Below are 20,642 nucleotides of genomic sequence, written 5' to 3'. Positions count from 1 at the left end.
TCGGTTTGGTATTCGGCCGAATCCTTCATGAAGGATTCGGGGGTTCGGCCGAATCCAAAAAAGTGGATTCGGTGCATCCCTAATATTTTTTGTGCAGAATGCTTTACCATATATGAGCAAACAGCACTAGAAGCTCTCTCTGTTTGTTTAGGATAGCAGGTGCCATATTAGCATGCTGTGACATCACTTCCTGCTTGAATCTCTCTCTGCTCACTCATAGCTCTGGGCTAAGATTACAGCAGGGAGGGGAGGAAGGAGGGTTGAGAGAAGCAAACTGAGCATGCTCAAGCCCTAGCCCTGGAGGTTTAAGCTGAAAACAGGAAGTCTGATACAGAAGCCCATGTGTACACAATAGAAGGAAAGAAATGCTGTGTTTCTTTTGACAGAGGGCTCAGAGCAGCATTACTTTGAGGGTTTACTGGTGTATTTATATAGACCTTTCTGATAAAACTTACTTAATTTTAGCGTACCTGCCTACCCCTAGTTCCGGCCCTGACACTAACCACAAATAAATATGGTCTATCGTGGTATAAATGATTCCCATCTGGCCTAACAATTTATACTTTGATCATGTAGTAAATACATTATCTTACTGGTCTATTGTGATTGCTTAAACTCAAGCCTCATTTAACGTTGAGATACTGAATTGGGGGCATTTTTGTGTTTGTGTAGACCTACAGATCTAGGTCTTATTCATTTCAGATGGTTTATAGACTCCTGTGCCTGAATTCCTAACAAAAAGCCTGTTTTGTAATGTTCACCCAGCAGTGACTAAAGGGCTCTAAGCAAATGTTGTATCTAATGACCTCTTACAGAACAAAAAGCATTAAATCAAGAAAGCCAACATTAAATAGGTACAGTAGAGACAATAGAGGGAAAACAAATAATAACTGCAAAAAATGCAACATTTAAAGGGTGTTTTTATACATTTGTTTCGGTTTTACTTAAAAAAAAAGAAAGTTATCTTCGGTTTGTCTGGGTCGATCCTTGTCACTTCCCAAAGAATACAGAATAGAAGAACATAATTATAGTTGCTGACCAACAGCAATGGACTGAAAGTATAAATGATTCAATATACAGTTTATATGGAATTTGCAGCCTGCATTTTTTTCTAGCACAGACCCACTAATGCTCACATACCAGCACTCGTTCCCTAAAGTGCTAGTTTTTCTTGAGTGCATGTGGTCATCTGAGACTTGAGATATCAGCACATTCCATAATTCAAAATGTTATGTACTTAAAAGACCTTTGAGCATCTGGCTTTTGTAAAAGCCAGATATTTTTGTGTGTCTCATTCACAGGATAAATATATTAATGCTGTCAGATTTTTTTCCATAACTTAATAGTTATATGATGTAAGCCATGGTGTGCCATATTCCTTGCTTCCCATTAGTGAATTTAAAATAGGTTAAAAAGAAAGTCTGGGGGAGTCTCGGTTTTTTCAGTACACTGGAGGATAGTCTGTGCCGCTAGAAATGTAAAAATAAATATGATACAAGCAACAGAAAATCTACAGTCTTTTTATGGAGAGAATGTGGCAATTTTAAAATTGTAGGTCTAACAAGAGAAGGCTAAATATTTTCAAACTACAACTGTGCTATTCTGAGCGGTAGGTATCTCCCGGCAAGTATTCATGAAGTTTATATACTTAGAACTTTATTCATTGATTCCAATTATAATCTGTTATATATTTGTGTTTATACAGTAGATCATACAACATACACACACACACACAAAAAGCTTCCCTGGACCTATGGTTGTGCATTCCACCAAATGCTGCTCTATATATATATATATATATATATATATATATATATATATATATATATATATATATATATATATATATATATATATATATATATATATATATATATATATATATATGTAACACCTATTTGGGCTGCATAGCACACAAATAGTTAAACTGTCCAGCTAGCAGTAGAAGCATGGGTTACACGCGACTTCACACAACAGGGTCAGGGCCTTCGCCATGTGGAAGTGTTCCCTCTATGGTGTAGTGCAACTACATCCCCCAGGCTACTGTGCATACAACAAAAGATGGGCGCCAGGAGGTTCTTGCAGTAAAACAGAAAACGGTTTATTTAACTATGCACGAGGCAAGTGGCCACAGGTTTAGTAGTCACACAGGAGCTGAGGCAATAGCACATTTCTCACACAGAGCTGCAGGCATTAGGCATTTCTCACAGAGGAAAGGTCTCCATTAGGCATTTGCAGTATTCACACACATTCCCTCCTGGAAGTTGTCAGGAAAGCAGCTTCTACCCTACAGTCCCTCTTCACTGAGGTCCCTGACTGGAGGCAACACACAGAGCCTCTGGGAAGCTACTCCCTTACTGCAAATCCTTGTTGGAGCTTCAGCTGCTCTTTCTCTCTCACCTCTCGGCCTTTCTCTCCTAGAGAGACTATGACAAGTCTGCCCTAGTGTAACTATTCCTCATTCACGGGGTTACCTGGTCCCCGACTTCTTCTCCAAAGCACATGGGCCTTTCTGGGCCTAGCTGTGCCCAGGCTCTCCTGAGCACACCCAGCTGGATCACCATCCACAGGCCAAAGAGGAAGTGGCCACTCCCTACACACACTATATAGCAGTGTAGCAGGGGAGTGTCATTCTCTCCTGGCAGATCACTCTAAGAAAAAAGGTGGGGGCCTTAAAGCTGCAGGGCAGATTACCCAGTAGGGGTCCCTACATACACCCGGGGGAAAAACCCATTTCGTCCCGACAATGGTTTAAACATCCCCAACATATATCAACTTATAGTACCATCACATCCACTTCTGGTATCCTCTCCTAAGGCATACCTGGTAACAATGGTCACTGTAAAGGAAACACAGCATGCACAATACTGTATCAAACATTTTCAATTGCATAATAAACATTGCAGTTGGTCAACTTTATTACACATCAGCAAAAATACTTCTCCCCCTCCCAAGGGTCCACACAGGCCAGTCCTTGGGTGCAGAAACACTACTCAGCGAGTAGGTGAAGGCAGAAGAAATGGTGGTGGGGATCAATAGTCCTGAATTAGAACCCACTTAGTCCAGCAGTCCTTCCAGCCACAAAAAACAAGCAAGCAGCACTCTAGGCATCTCACTCTGCAGGAGTCCATAGAAGAGCTGTAGCAAACACAGAAGAATCCATCCTCCAGGTTCTCCTCTTCCAGATCCATGATCCGGGCTCACACATGAGCAGGAAATGGCTCCATCCGGGACATCCATCTTCCTCCCATCCAACTGACATCCGCAGGCCTTCGTGAAATTCGGGGCGAACCTCCAAGCCCGAACCCACGGCCAAATACTTCGAAGGAAATCCATACGATTCGAAGAATTCGTACGTTCCGTTTATCCACTTCGAAAAATTCGTACGATCCATTCGTACACTCCGACAAATTCGTACATCCATTCGTACGATTCGAACAAAACAATGCACAGCCTGGTTTTAGGGAATCGAGCCCCACGTTGGGCGCCAAATGTAACACCTATTTGGGCTGCATAGCACACAAATAGTTAAACTGTCCAGCTAGCAGTAGAAGCATGGGTTACACGCGACTTCACACAACAGGGTCAGGGCCTTCGCCATGTGGAAGTGTTCCCTCTATGGTGTAGTGCAACTACATCCCCCAGGCTACTGTGCATACAACAAAAGATGGGCGCCAGGAGGTTCTTGCAGTAAAACAGAAAACGGTTTATTTAACTATGCACGAGGCAAGTGGCCACAGGTTTAGTAGTCACACAGGAGCTGAGGCAATAGCACATTTCTCACACAGAGCTGCAGGCATTAGGCATTTCTCACAGAGGAAAGGTCTCCATTAGGCATTTGCAGTATTCACACACATTCCCTCCTGGAAGTTGTCAGGAAAGCAGCTTCTACCCTACAGTCCCTCTTCACTGAGGTCCCTGACTGGAGGCAACACACAGAGCCTCTGGGAAGCTACTCCCTTACTGCAAATCCTTGTTGGAGCTTCAGCTGCTCTTTCTCTCTCACCTCTCGGCCTTTCTCTCCTAGAGAGACTATGACAAGTCTGCCCTAGTGTAACTATTCCTCATTCACGGGGTTACCTGGTCCCCGACTTCTTCTCCAAAGCACATGGGCCTTTCTGGGCCTAGCTGTGCCCAGGCTCTCCTGAGCACACCCAGCTGGATCACCATCCACAGGCCAAAGAGGAAGTGGCCACTCCCTACACACACTATATAGCAGTGTAGCAGGGGAGTGTCATTCTCTCCTGGCAGATCACTCTAAGAAAAAAGGTGGGGGCCTTAAAGCTGCAGGGCAGATTACCCAGTAGGGGTCCCTACATATATATATACAGTATCTCTCTCTACAATTTTGTTATGTTTGTGAAAGGTAAACATTGTATTACATTGTGAAACATTACATTACATTATCCTATTTTTAATAGTGTTTTACTCCTGGCAGTGGGTTTTGACTGGGCACCAATTAAAGCATCAGGGTGCTTATCAAACCCAGCTGGATATAAACTGCCAGTGAAATGTTTTTCAGCCCTTGTAGTTTCATATGTTTTATTACAGTTTTTATTAAGTACTTATCAGTGCAACATACAGAAAGTAAACATATAAATATTGTTTGTTTGCAGTAATCACAGCAGAGAAAACATTCTATCGAGTAAAGGCTCAAGGTATTTGACTAAAAGTACAATCCAAGGGGCAAATTCACTAAAGCGCGAAGCGCCTAATGCTATCGTTACTTCGTCGATTTACTAACGGGCGCTGACGTAAATTCGCTAGCGAAGTGGACCTACTCTAGCGCTACTCGTAGCCTTACGCCAGGCGAAGTTGCGATATGGCGAAGGGACGTAACTACACTAATTCACTAACCGGCGTCTTTTCCTTTTTTAAGGGTGATGGGCTGAAAAAGATCAAAATTTTTTTGGGGGGTACCCTCCTTTCCCCCTACATTTCCTAACATATGGCAACTCAACGATACAGTGGGCACATGTGAAGGGCAATAGAACACCTTTATTTTATTTTTTAAAGGATTCCTGGGCTTCTGTAGTGTATTGTATTTGCTGCAGGATATACGTCCATTATATTTTAACTTTGCGCAAATTAGGCAACGCTAGAGTAACTTCGCTTTGCCTGACAAAGTAACGGTAGTGCAACTTCGCTACCGTTCGCCTCCCTGAGCGCAATTTCGCATTTTAGTTAGCGTAGTGCTGGCGAAACCATGCCTGGCAAAGTGCGGCGAAGCTGCCGCTGGCGCAACTTCGGATCTTAGTGAATTTGCCCCCACAGAAGTGCCCACAAAGGATTTGCACTAGTTGGCTGTTTAGCCTTGAGCTTTCTATCAATTCAATCAGGAGTCTTATTAGAACAACTTTTTATGTGCAAATAATTTTTGGCCCAGTGCTCATGTTGGCAACATGTTATACATGTTTATGTTAAAGTTAAAAGATAGTTAATTGTTATGTTAAAGGGGAAGGAAAGCTAATGAAGCAGTACATTGCCAATAGTGCAAGACATAACACTATATTTTTTCTGTAGAACTATTTACCATATATGAGTAAACAGCACTAGAAGCTCTCTCTGTTTGTTTAGGATAGCAGGTGCCATATTAGCATGCTGTGACATCACTTCCTGCTTGAGTCTCTCCCTGCTCACTCATAGCTCTGGGCTTAGATTACAGCCGGGAGGGGAGGAGGGAAGGGGAGAGGAGCAAACTGAGCATGCTCAAGCCCTGCCCTGGAGGTTTAAACTGAAAACAGGAAGCCTGATACAGAAGCCCATGTATACACAATAGGAGGAAAGAAATGCTGTGTTTCTTTTGACAGAAGGCAACATTAATTTGCAGGGTTTACTGGTGTATTTATATAGACCAGTTTATTATAGACCTCTATAATTTTAGCCTTTCCTTCTCCTTTAAAAGAGTTATAATATAAGAAGCCTTTTGAGGCTGAATTTTCACACTGCCCATCTATCCCCATTCTTGTGTTACTGTTTTGCCAAGTTGTATTACAGCAATGATGAGTTGGAAAGTGAGTAACCTCAGAAATTAGATTTCTTTTTATTTACACTGAAGGTGGCACTTTGCCACGTGGCATAACTAACTGAACAGAGTGAATGTGAGGTGGACCAGATGTGGTGCTTCGTTTGCCCTGTTTCAGTTGAGTGGGCAAAGTAACCTGACCTTCTTATTGTCCAACTTATTTTTCTCACTCCAAATGCATTAAAGTCAATGGCCATCTTTTCTTGTGGCAAATTTTTTGTCTCAGCGACTTTTTGTCCAAATGTATTAAAGTCAATTTTTCATGGTAACTTTTTTGTCTCTGCGACATTTTTTTTCTTGGCGATTTTTTTTGTCATGGCAAATTCTTTCATTGCAAAATCCATGTCTGGCAATTTGGCAAAAAAAAGATTGCTCAGCACTAAGTAGGGCCAGCTTGTGACAGCTTGAAAGTATGCTTAGGGCATTACCCTGTTGCATCACAAAGGGCTTTTTATATAAGTCTCATACCGTACAAGGGTAGGACATGTTACCAATGAATTCAATTCAGAATTCCATTCAATCTATCCAGGTCCCCAATTATAGAATCATCAAAACACCCCAAACCATAACACACTGTTGCCTCTGGGAATTCATCTTGATGATGATGACCCAAAAATCTCAAACTTAGATTCATCATTCTACAAACCCTTTTTCCTTTTAGCTAGAATCCATTTCTTGTGTGTCTAAGCCCAAGAAAGTCTCTTTACCGTCTTCTGTTGCTTTAACCAATATATCTGAGCTGCTACGTGACCCTTCAGCCCTGATTCCCAAAGTCTTCTCTGCCCTGTTGAACTGGACACTTTCCTATGTTTGCACTCATTCTGCTATGCCTTGATATCTGGTACAGGTATAGGATCCCTTATCCGGAAACCCGATATCCAGAAAGCTCCGAATTACGGTATGGCTGTCTCCCATAGACTCCATTTTATCCAAATAATCCAAATTTTTAAAAATGATTTCCTTTTTCTCTGTAATAATAAAACAGTACCTTGTACTTGATCCCAATTAAGATATAATAAATCCTTATTGGAAGCAAAACCAGCCTATTGGGTTTATTTAATGTTTAAATGAATTTCTAGTAGACTTAAGGCATGAAGACCCAAATTACGGAAAGATCCATTATCCGGAAAACCCCAGGTCCCGAGCATTCTGGATAACAGGTCCCATACCTGTACTGTCAGTAAATTCTACCAAAAATGACTAAAAAAAACACTTTCTTCAAAAGCTTTTAACTGGTAATGTTTAATAGTAAGTTCCTTTTTCAATACCTATTTAATATTAATTTTTAAAAATGCCATTCACCTTGCCACAGACTTGTGTGCCCTTGTGTTTGTATTTCGATGTTATTTTTCAAAATCTTTTCCTAAATAACATTTTTGGCAGTGGGGGAAACTGTGACAAACAGCTATGCCAGTTAGGAAAATATATGAATGCATAGTTTTCCTATTTCATGCTAGATGTGACTAAATGCATATGCCATACTATTTTAACAAAACCATCATTAGACTCTGCTGTGTAATGTAATGTGCCCCCTGCTTATAGCCATTTTGCATGAAGATAAAACTGTTATAAAACACCAGTATTACAGCTGGATGACTATGCACTAGGCAAACAACATCACATTATCTCGCCTATGACTATAACAGCAACAGCATAGAAATATCTCAGTAGGCATCATTTAAAACATAGCAGTGGTAAGCAGTTCCATATTCTATATAAATAGATCATAAATAGAAAATGGTAAGATTTCAACTTAATGTGCATTCTCCACCGTTGTCAGTGCCCCAAGAATGGCATTCATTTAATTTGGTTTGTTGTTTAAGATCCGACGCAATAAATAATCTTATTTTGCATATTAAAAGAAACATTTGAAGAATGGAAATGATATACTGTAGCTGTTTACAGAATTTGCCTGGTTTTTTATTAATCTAATTGCCTCATACTAAATTACAGCCATGTAATTAGCTTCTGCATGGGATTACACTACTGGATATAAGACTAGACTGTTCATTTTATTTAATGAAAGGAATAAGATTATGGTAAAAGGTTTGAAACATCCATGGATTAGATCAAAAGCACGAGTACTGGGTCCAGTCATTTCCATTGATTTTTTTATTGGTTGTGGGATTTACTCATATGGGGGGGGGCATCTTGCACTTGCCATGGTCATAATTTTTGTAGTTACCCTGTGCTTAACATCCATCAGGTTTAGGGTTCCATTTCAGAACAGAATCAAAGATCTATGCACTATGTGCTGGTGAAGTCAAGTCTGGCGAAAGAGGTAACGTTCAGTAAAATCCTTAGTGAATTTGCAGAGTAACATCCATTCGCCACAGCGAAAATTTGCCTTGCTTTAGAGTGTGAATGAGCGCTAGGGTCTGTCTCTTTAGCAAAGTTATGCCTGCACCTGTTAGTAAATCGGCTGAGTGACTGAAAGCGGTAACGCTGGCGAACTGTTGCCAGCGTTAGTCACTTCACCCTTTCGTAAATTTACCCCTTGAGAAAAATCAAGGAAGATCATAGGAACAGCTAATAAGACATATTTATATGTCTAATTAGCTGTTCCAAGTACATTTACTTTTTCTTTTTTTTCTTCATTAACATTATTCTTCTTATCTTCAGCCTCTTCTACCTTTCATCCTCTCCTGGCCTTCTTCAATCTCACCCCCTCCTTATCTCTACCCCCCTTCTGCTCATTTCAGGAGACACTGCAGAATCATCTGCAGTACCTCTAATACATTTACCAATTCATTTTATTACTAATTGGGCTGTATTTGTATGGCATTAGCAGTGTCATTTCCATTAACATATATATTGCTTGACTCTGGTATTAGAATACCTTTTGAAATTTAGAGACCCTGGAACAGAATGTGAAAGAGGCTATGGCATTAATAGGGCTATCATGTGCAAACAGTGTAATGTAATTATTATTAAAGATTGTTATATGACAAAAGAGAACTAGGTGGGGACACTCCTTGTTGCTAGATGCTCAGATACTGCCTTTAGGATGAGATGAATAGTCAATGAAAAAGCAATACATTTCACACTTAACTTTTTGTTAGCCTAATGAACCCTAATCACATAGTATCAAATAGAAATAAGAATAGAAATGCAGTTAGATAATGCAAAATAAGCCTATGCATGGAGATGGAAATGATCAGCATAAATAAATGTGCTAATTCTGAGAAGAAGAGAAAATACAAAGGGCATTGCAGAAGCACCTCAAGGTTAAGTAAATGATATTGGAAACAAGATTGACCATGGCAAATTATACTGTGTGTGAGTGCAAGTGGAATTGCTAAATCTGTTGGCTTTATTTGCTCCAGAATTTGGTGTGGCCTTTCATTGTACAGCTCACAGTTCTACCCCTTTCAAAGTTGTACAACTCTCTACAGATTGTCAATTCTATGTTGTGACTACACAGGCATATTCAATCTCTATGGAAGACCAAGACTTGGGATAGGGAACGGAAGGACAAAAATGCAGTTATCTAGTTGATTGGAACCATAGAGATGCCTGTAATGATTAAAAGGAGCATTAGAGAAAATAGCGTATTCTTCTAATCCTTTCAGAACACAGGATGAACTATTTTATCCCTTCAAGTGGATTTTGTAAAGGGGGTTAAAATCCAATTGTTAGGTGAGGTCACCAAATCAGGTTATTTTTCCCCATTATGGCCAAATCAGACTGTAGGGCCAAATCAGACTGATCTCGTTATTTGATTCCCAGGGCAATGATAAGATCTTACTAAAGACTTTAAAATGCTGGTGAAATGGTTATCATAACCTGACCTGGTGATATTTTAAGTATCTTTTTAGATACATGCTAGGAGTACACACAACACAAAAGTTTTAGCAGGAACATCTTGGTGGGCACAACAAAGATTTTTGCACAAGGGATAGCACTCTAGATGCTTATCAATCCATGATCAAAATGAACTTAAATCCAATCAAAGGTAAAGTTAAATAAACAATACGATTTAGTAACGAGCACATTTTTTTGGCAGACATGAATTCGCTAAACTGCAACAAGAATTGTCCACGAAAAATTTTGCAGCAGCAAAAAAAGCTGCCAAGACTAAAAAAAGTCACCATAAGAAAAACGCCTATTACTAACTTTCATGCATCTGGACAAAAAACTCTCTGAGACTAAAAAGTCGCCAAAGAAAAACACCCACTGACTTTAGTGCATGTGGAGTGAGAAGTAATTGTCGTTCGTAAAACAATTGGAACGCCTATTGACTTCAATGCATCTTTCAGTTTTGCAATTTTTTTGGCAAAGAGAAATGGGACAGATTCACTTATCGCTAATATAAATAATAGAAATACCTGCTAATGTTAAGTGTACCCTAGAAGTAATACTTTTCTGAGGTCCAGCATGTTGTCAGAGCTTCCCTTAGATTTCAAAAATGTTACTTACAGATACAAAGCCATAGTTATAAGAAAACTGGGACAGCAAATCTAATCCTAGCTGCCATTCAATCTGAAAACTAGTATTTTCCTCAATCTGGTCTCCTAAATCCACCAGCCACACAGTATGCACATCACTGCCTGGGGTGATATCATCTTCTTCTTGTCTAGGTTGTTCTGTAGCAAGTAAACATAATACATCAGGATGGTAATTATGCTACAAATAACAGGGGCTGCTATGTGTGAAGGATAAAATTGTGATTTTGTCTGTTTAAAGTCTGAAAGGTGAAATTCAGCTAATTCACTGCCCAGCAAGTCTAGTGCATGCCAAGGACCTACAACTGGGCAGTTCTGTTACAATTTCTAAGCAATCCTGATGGTTTGAGCAGTTTTTTGTTTACTTTCTTTTACAGCGCCCCACTGTTACAAGGTTGGCAATCTGCTATATTAAGACTGGACTTTTATTTTCCTCTTTCTTAAAGGAGAAGGAAACCCAGTTGGCGCAAAAACCCTCCCCCCCTCCCGTGTGTTGCCCACCCTCCCTCCTCCCCCCTGGCCTACCTGTCCCGCTGGGCAAATGCCCCTAACTTGTTACTTACCCTTCTGTGCAGGTCCAGTCCACGGAGTTCACAGGCACCATCTTCTTCCACGCGATCTTCTTCCTGCTTTGACCAGTGTTTTGGCGCATGCGCAGTAGGAGAATTTCGCCGGTATGGATCTACTGCGCATGCGCCAAAAGTCAAGAAGTTTTCCAATTTCACTTCGTGACTTTTGGCGCATGCGCAGTAGATCGTACCAGCGAAATGCTCCTACTGCGCATGCGCCGGTCAATGCAGGAAGAAGATTTACTAAACTCCGAATGCAAAATATATTCACTAATCACTAATTTTTCTGAATTTATTAAACCCCGAGGATGGGGAAAGTCCAACTCTGAAAATCTGGCATCTCAGACCTGTTGAGGTTGTATACAAGCAATGGGAGAAGTCCCAATGATTTTTTGATGTGTACTGGGTTTTTAGCAATACCCTAAGGTTTTCAGAGTTTTCTGGCAAAATTCTGAATTTTTTCGTGAAAAATCCGAAGAAATTGTTAAAATCAGATAAAAAATATGAAAAGAATCATGAAAATCAAATTTTTCACGATTTCTTCGGGAAAGTGTATTAATAAATAAGCCTAAAAAACCTGTGCAGATTTGGTCTGAGTTTTTTTCAGAAAATATTGAGATAAATTCGGACTTAAATAAATAACCCGCATAGTGTATAATCACATTTTAATACAAAATATTCACAGCAGGGATTATCTTGGTCTGGGGCAGTATCCTTTAGGGCTCTTACTCACTGGCGTTCTGACCTGCGCTCCCCTGCGTTCCATTTTTTGGCGTTCAGCCGCAGGGGTGCGCAGGAATAGACGCATGTCATTATTTCAAATGGGGCTGTACTCACTCAGGCGCGTGTAGGCGCCGAACGCAGGTTGAGACGCAACATGCTGCATTTTTCCTGCGTTCGGCGCCTACACGCGCCTGAGTGAGTACAGCCCCATTTGAAATAATGACATGCGTCTATTCCTGCGCTCCCCTGCGGCTGAACGCCAAAAAACGGAACGCAGGGGAGCGCAGGTCAGAACGCCAGTGAGTAAGAGCCCTTATACTTGCGTTCATTTATTTGTCCTTCAGTAACTCAAGCTAATTGCTTATTGACTGCAATGGTTTCCTGCACTGGTTCAAATTTGTGTTCATGAGCACTTCCGACTTCTTTAAAATCTCCAGATTGCTTTGGAATACTAAATTGTACATCCATGCTTCACATATTCATAGTGAAAAAAAGAATTAGCAATTCTGTGGAATCTTGTGAAGCATTTGACCATGGGTCCCCCAAACATCATGCACTCCCAAATCCCCACAACCAGCTAGATAACAGTTTATTCCGCACTCTGCACCTGCATTACATTACAATGCCACAAAGCCCATATAAAACTATGCACAGCCTACAATTATCCCTACAATAAGTGAAGTATGTAAGATGGTAAATGTTTCAAATGCAACCTACCCCCCCTCCAACATGACAATAAAGTAAAATTAAATGACATCTTACTTGAGTTTAAAAAGTGGTTTATTTAGGAAGTACAATCAGGGCCGGATTTACATGTCGGGCCCCCTTATGCCCATTGCCATTTGTCGCCCTCGTCCCCACGCTTTCATTTGTGCACATGCTCAAATTGTCATCAAGTCCGGAGAACTGGGGATTGGCTCATGGGAAATTTAAAAAACTATAGTATCTTCTGCCCATATCAAGTGTTGCCTTCTTCTGTATCCCCTGATCTACAGTAAATGATGTACAGAATGTGTTTACTTTTCTTTATAAAGCAAATACACAGTAACTGCACAAGCAAGAATGGGGTTTAGCATGAGATCTCACATCTTTTCTTCCATCTGCTCCTACACAAAGGTGAGTGCATCTTATGTGATTATTTTATGCATGGGAACAGTTCCCTCTTCCTAAAGCCTTGCCTGAACAACATCCACCCATACACTGTGGAACAGTGGCTCAGTGGGTAGTACTTCTGCCCTGCAGCATTAGCTCCTGAGTTTGATTCTGGCCTTGGCACTATCTGCTAGCCTAGGTGTTTTTTATCCCCATGTCTGTGTGGATTGGCTTCTGAATAATCAAAAAACAAACAGGCAGTTTAAATGGCTTCTGATACAATTGACCTCAGTATAAATGGCTTCTGGATTGTAAGCTCCACTTGGATAGGGACTGATGGGAATGATGAAAAGTAAGGGCCAGATTCTTTATGTGGTGTAAAAAATGGCAGAAAAATTTGCCGCACAAAAAACGGCGTAGTTTTTTCTTACCTGCTTTTTCTTTGAGCAACTTCCACTGAAACTTACTTACAAAAGTTTGCAGCAGTTTAAAATAACGGCAGAAAATATGGCATTCTCACACTTTTTCCAGTGAATTTTGTTTTACACACGCTATGTATATAATAGATGATACTACTGAAAATACAATACAAACAAATTTGAGGGAATAGTTTTAGTGATGGTGCCCCAAATAACACAAACTCTAAAGGTGGCCATACACAACACGGGCCGGTAAAAGCTGCCGACAGACCGAGTTGGCCGTGTATGGGGCCCCCCCGATCGAGATCTGCCTGAACGTCAGCCAGATCTCGATCGGATGGGACTAAAAATCCCGTCGGATCACGGCCACATATGTTCGTTGTTGCGGTCCCTCAATCCGACCACTCGTAAAGCCCGTAAAGCCACCGTTAGGATCCGATCATTGGGCCCTAGGGCCCACAATCGGATCAGCCCGATATTGGCCACCTCAAGGTGGGCATATCGGGGAGAGATCCGCTCGTTTGGTGACATCGCCAAATGAGCGGATCTCTCCGTGTATGGCCACCTTAATATGCAATAGCAACCATATGTTCTTTGTTTTAACTTTCTCACTTACATAGTTACATAGTTAAATTGAAAAAAGACAAAGTCCATCAAGTTCAGCCCCTCCAAATAAAACCCAGCATCCACCCCTCCATACTTTCACATAAATTATACACACCCATATCTATACTAACTATAGAGTTTAGTATCACAATAGCCTTTGATAATATGTCTGTCCTAGAAACCATCCAAGCCATTCTTATAGTCATTAACTGAATCAGCATCACAACATCACCCGGCAGTGCATTCCACAACCTCACTGTCCTGACTGTGAAGAACCACCTACTTTGCTTCAAATGAAAATTATTTTCTTCTTTTACCTTTATGGGTAAAAAGATCCCTTGCTATTTGTCTATAATGTCCTGCTTTAGCAAAGTCTAAGTAAATCACATCCACTGCCATCCCATAATCGAGGTCTCTACTTACCTTCTCATAAAAAGAAATTAAGTTAGTCCGGATCTATTATGCATTAAACCATGCTGGCCCAAACTCATAGTATTGTGATTTGCTATTATGTCCAGTATCTTATCCTTTATCAACCCTTTTGTAAAAGCTTTCCTACCACTGACATCAGACAAACTGGCCTATAGTTTTGAGGCTGAGAATGGGATCCCTGTTTGAAAAGTGGCACCACATTAGCAATTTGCCAGTCTATCTGCACCATGCCAGACCTCAATAAATCCTGAAAAATTAAGTACAGACATTTGGCAATCACAGAGCTAGGCTCGCTAAGTACCCTGGGATGAATACCATCTGGCCCCGGACCTTTGCTTATCTTTTGAATTTCCTCATGTGTGAACCAATTGTTGTACAGCTATGTCTTCACTTTATAAGCACTTTAATAATTGGTTGTTACCGGTAACTGTACTTACAGTCATACAGTAAATCAGCTCCCGTATTTAGGAAAACACAGATTGGAAGCATTCCAGATAATACCTGTTTTATATTAAGGTTTATATTATTTATTCATGTGTATATCAAAGGAAAGGAAAATGGCTGCACACAAAGTGTTCTTTGTTCTTTCTAATGAGAATAAAATAACACAATACTTTAAAGATCAAGGTATTTCTTACTCAGTTTTGTGGGTATCAATCTTGTGAAAAAGCTCACTTAATTCATCAGCACTGAGAATACCATCAGAAAAGTAAGCCTTGAATTCTTCAAAGGATAGCTTCCCATCATCTGTAATCAGAACAAAAAGACATGTAATTAGGAAAAGCTGTATGTATTTTTTTCTTCTTCAATGTAGTAACTCACACAATGTCCTTGGCTGGAGTCAGGAACTTAAAGCCATACAATATAATACAGTGAGATTTATACTGTTTGCAGAAAGACCCTTTAGAATTCATGTTTTTTTTAAATACTGTACATCAGGGATCCACAACCTTTTGAACCCGTGAGTTGGGGAGCAACACTAGCATGAAAAATGTTCTTGGGGTGCCAAATAAGGGCTGTGATTGGCCATTTGGTAGCCCCTATGTGGATTGTCAACCTACATTGAGGCTCTGTTTGGCAGTGCACCTGGTATTTATGCAGCCAAAACTTCTCCTCCAGGTCACCAAGCCTGGAATATGAAAAAACCTGCTTTAAGGCCACTGGGAGCAAGATCCAAGGGGTTGGAGAGCAACATGTTGCTCACGAGCTACTGGTTGGGGACCACTGCTGTACATAGATGCAGTAATATGCCAGTTCCATTTGTATAATCAATTGTCAGTGCAGGTGCAGGATATTCATCCATATTTAATGATGACCACATTTTTTCGCCAGGTTTGGATTGGCTGTAAAATTCTATATTTTGCCATGTGCACATTTTTTCACGAAGCTGCAGGAAAAATTTGCTGCGAAGTAATTCGCCATGTGAGTCCCTGTGAAATTCCGTTTTCTGCCATCTGCAAATTTTTCAGCGAAACTGCGGCAAGAAATTTGCTGCGACAAAAAAGTTGCGAAGACGAGAATTTCACTGGGATAAAGAAGTCAGCATAAGAAAAAACACCCATGCATTTTGAGTGAGAAAAAAAAGTTAAGCACGTAAAAAATTGTTGCCTTGACTTTAATTTGTTTTCCAAATTTTTTGCTATTTCTCAAAGTTTTTAGCAGTTTCGCAAATGTTTGACAACGTGAAACGGGGCAGATTCGCTCATCATTATCCATACAGTGTGTTCAGTGAAAGAAGATATCACTTAAGTCTATTGCAAAACTGAAACAGAATAAAGAACTGGCAGATTTCTATTGTAGGTTTGACATTAGCTTGCCTGCTGGGAAGTGCAATGATCCATGTAAACACCACCAAAATCAAGGAAAATAGAGGCAGTATAAAATTCAGCACTATCTGCACTACTAAAACTAACAGCATGCTGTTTGTAAGGGCAAAAATATAAATGTATACATATAGTGGAGCCAGGAGACCAAGTTAGGTACAGACCTCAAGAGATTTTATTGGCTGAAGGCTCAGTTCTTTGCAATGATCTTGTAAGTAAGTTCTGAACTAAACAAACTAGTGCAGCCTTATGTACATCTAAGTCAGATGATAACCCCCAACCCAATAAGGGGCACGTTTATTTGAAAAAATGTGTTGCAATTTCCTCCAATAATGTCTCAGAGGTCTATCAAAATACTAATCTAGAATTTCCTTGGTTAGGTAATCAAAGCAACTATACAGTATATGAATGCTGCATTGACCGATTGTGAGTATTTTAGGTTTGTCCATTGTGTGATATTTCCCTGCATTCCATGGAGTCTCCATCCATTTGAGAAGTCAGGAAGCAAATGCAATTCTGCTTCTATTTTTAGGGTATCTCAGTAGATCTGAACTAAAGAGATAACAGAACCTCTAGTTCAATATATGATAACATTGATGTCTTATCAAATTTATTCAAAATATTCTGGAAAGTTATTTGTGAAAACCCAAAATATAATCCAATTGCGACAAAAGACACTTGAATCACAAGACATTGATTGACAACACAACTTCATCAATCACTGGAAGATTCAATTAGCAGCACTAATTACAAATCCCCTACTACAACCATTAATAAATATTAGCCTTTTTGGGTAAATAGTGTTTTTGCAAACAGTCGTTAAAAATAATGATTCAGGGGCCCCGTGGTGGTGGTGGAGATTAAATGAGAACAGAAAGTGGTAATTGTGTGAGCACAAATAAAAAACATTCATCTAGTATTTAGAAACATAAAATTTAAACTAATCAGAAGTATTTGGAGGTTAAAAAGGAAGGGAGGCAGGGAGCTCTATCTATCTATCTATCTATCTATCATCTATCATCTATCTATCTATCTATCTATCTATCTAGCTATCTAGCTATCTAGCTATCTATCTATCATCTATCATCTATCTATCTATCTATCTATCTAGCTATCTAGCTATCTAGCTATCTATCTATCCTCTATCTATCATCTATCTATCTATCATCTATCTATCTATCATCTATTCTTTCTATGCAACCTCAATACCTTGCACAGTGGATGAATAAAGTGTGAAAACACTCATCAAATAGACACGTTCCTGCTCAATTGTGAGATTATCTTCACCTGATCCATTCAAAAGAGAGTAAGGCAATCAATGAAGCAATCAAAGTGTTTTCATTGTTCCTGTCAACCTGGGCTGCTTGAGAATTTTTCTAGGATTTCTAGAGACTTAGAAATAGTCAGAAAGGATTCTTGCTATATTTTTCCATAAAATTTTTAAACTGATATCATTTTAAAAATATAGGCAATATATAGTGATGGGCGAATTTATTCGCCAGGCACGAATTTGCGGCGAATTCGCGCAATTCGCCGCCTGCAAATAAATTCGCAAAACGCCTGCAAAAATTCGCCAGCGTCAAAAAATTTTGCCGCCGGCGTCAAAAACGGGCGCCGGCATCAGAAGCTAGACGCCGGCGCCGTTTCGCGAAAAACGGCGCAAATTCGCCCATCACTAGCATTATATCAAACTGGCCATCACAGCTATTATTCTCCTCCATGCTACCCAATAATTTATTTTTCAGACGTAATATCAAAATTCATATACCTGTACAGGTTATTTATTCGTTTCCAATGCTCATACAAATGTTTTCCACATAAATGCCAAATTTAAATGTTTTGTGTTTGCTTCGAAACTAATTAAAGGCTTAAACCAGTAAGTAGCCAGCAATTAGATCATCTTTTTAGGAAACTAGGCCAGGCAATCAGAACAGAGGAAATATTTTGAACATCCTCATTTATTTGGAGGACTGTGCTAATCAGAGATCCACAGTTTTAGCTGCTAAAACATAACTAACAATGCATACATTTAGGTGTTTATTTATCAAAATACGAATGTATCTCATTATTTTCTGAAATATACTCTGACCAAATCCGCACGGGTTATTTCCCCTTATTTCTCAATACATGAAAAAGCTAAAATTTTTGGGATTTTCTGCCCTAGAAGCCACAAATTCTTTGTATTATTGCACAAAACCTAGTGCAGATGAGGATATCTTTTTGACTTCTCCCATTGACTTCTACACAACCTCAGCAGGTCTGAGATTTAAAATTATGATTTAAAATTGTGGCTCGGTAGTAATTAAATCAATGATCTTGTGTTATATGGTAGCATTCTGAACTTTCAACAAAGATTTACACGGTCAAGCCTAGGTGTGGAACATCTGGTAATTGAGAGTTTATGAATGGCAACCTGTTGGCTCTACAGCTGATTGTCTGATGGTTTGTCTAATAAAATCAGCTTGTAACACACTAATAAGCTCTTCATAACCTATGGCATAAGTATTAGTCATAGGTAAGCTATTATGTAGGCTGTGGAATGCCATCTCATCTATCATCTATTGACTTATAATGAAATGCTACTGGAGAGCTTTCCCTTTAATTAGCCTCCCAAAATGCACATTGGTCAGAAACTACTGTATAAACAGCTAAAGCTACCTATCAAGTTAGAGCAAAGATTCCTGTGCATTGAGCATCTTTACTGTACATGTGTGGGACCTGTTATCTAGAATGCTCAGGACCAGGGATTTTATGGATAACAGATATTTCCATAATTTGAATATTCATACCTTAAGTCTACTAGAAAATCATATAAACAAACAAACCCACTAGGCTGATTCTGCTTCCAATAAGGATTAATTATATCTGAGTTTGGATAAAATGTAGTCTGTGGGAGATGGCCTTTACACAATTTAGAGCTTTTTGGATAAAGGGTTTCCAGATAATGGATCCCATACATTTATCACAATACTTTCGTACATACTAAATATTTTCTGATCTCGAATACATCTCTTTAATGAATAAGTGAATGAATAAGTGGTAAATTCCAAGGTGTTGTTCAAAGGGTTCTGGTTATCCTTCTGATAGTTTTGTGAATCACTATGATTTGTATAGATTACAAATAAATCAGAAATGTTTCCCACATCCTTAGTGGAAATAAATCTCCCTTTTGATGAAGGGTTGTTCCTGGAGAGTAGTAATCTCAGGATTACATGGCCAGGGTATGAACACTGATCACCTCCTCTGCATGTAAAGCTGTTATGGTTTTATAAATGCAAAAGGAAATTGCCATTTTGGAATAACGGTATATGCAGCACAGTCACACCAAGCAGAGCTATGTACAAATTAACTGCAAACATTTGTAGATGTTTCCATTCTGTTAAGAAGAACACTGACAGCTGGACAAGGCCAATGGCTAAATTATAAGAGAGTTATTAAAGGGCATGTAAATGCAAAAAAATAAAACCTATCTCCAATATACTTTAATTAAAAAATGTGTACTGTTTTTATAAGAAATCTGACTGTATGAAGAAATTCTCCCTTCATTTACTGCTGTGGATAGGAATTGTCAGACGGTCCCTAACTGCTGAGCAGGGAAACAATCATACTTATGAACAGCAGGGGGAGCCCCCGCCTTACTTCCCAGCCATGCAGAACTCAAGCAGCTTTGTTTATGACGATCCCTAAGCAGCCCAGACCACACTGAGCATGTGCACAGTCTTAGTCTTGCAAAGATGTTTAACAAAGGTACAAGATGGTGACCCCCTGTAGCCAACTTTGAAAGCATAAATTATTTGTTTGATTAGGCTTGTGGTGCAGTAAGTTCATGTTTATATTTAGTATACAAAATACAGCATTTCTAGCCTTATTCTATTTTAGACTTTACATGCCAGAAGAACTATAGCTAAACAAAGAATTCTGGACATTTTAATCCATAGGGGTCATTTGGAGAGACCTCAGAGTGACAGAAATGAATGAAAGTGCAACAGAAGCACAAGTTAGTGCACAGGTAGGGGCAAAAAAAGGATTACATCTACCTGCCCCTCACCATGAATACCATGCTGCTGAAATCTGGCTCTGCTGTATTTATGTTGGTGGCTAGTGATGGCGAATTTATTAGCCAGGCGCGAATAAATTCGCTAAACGCCCGTGAAAATTTGCCCGATACAATTCACCGGCATCAAAAACGGCCGCCGGCGTCAAAAAACGGACACCGGCGTCAAAAACAGCCGCCGGCGTCAAAAAACGGACACCGGCGTCAAAAACGAGATGCCGGCGCCGTTTTGTGAAATTTTCGCTGTTTCGCGAATTTCTCGCAAAATTTGCGAATTTTCCGGCGAAGCGAAACGGCGCAAATTCGCCCATCACTATTGGTGGCACATAGATGGCACAGAGATCTCCAGGAAGGTAGAAGGCAGGGTGCAAAGTGTTAAAACATAGCCCATTATTGCACTTTGCACCCTGTCTTTCACATAGTAATTAACCCCTCATATAGGCTTCTGTAGTAG

At 39.8% G+C, this 20,642-nt stretch overlaps 1 protein-coding gene across 1 annotated transcript in view; it reads right to left on the bottom strand.

Annotated features, from left to right (window-relative positions):
* The window catches only part of necab1.S (N-terminal EF-hand calcium binding protein 1 S homeolog), a 94,273-nt gene that overhangs the window by 58,066 nt on the left and 15,565 nt on the right, over nucleotides 1-20,642 (bottom strand). Inside the window, exon 3 of the mRNA XM_018223812.2 lies at nucleotides 14,950-15,058. Coding sequence (XP_018079301.1) covers nucleotides 14,950-15,058 — 109 coding nt within the window. The remainder of the gene's footprint in view (nucleotides 1-14,949; nucleotides 15,059-20,642) is intronic.

The sequence above is a fragment of the Xenopus laevis genome, chromosome 6S, assembly GCF_017654675.1.
Source record: "Xenopus laevis strain J_2021 chromosome 6S, Xenopus_laevis_v10.1, whole genome shotgun sequence".
Classification (NCBI taxonomy): domain Eukaryota; kingdom Metazoa; phylum Chordata; class Amphibia; order Anura; family Pipidae; genus Xenopus; species Xenopus laevis.
Note: the sequence above shows the minus strand (reverse complement) of the source record. Positions and strands in the feature narration are given on the sequence as shown.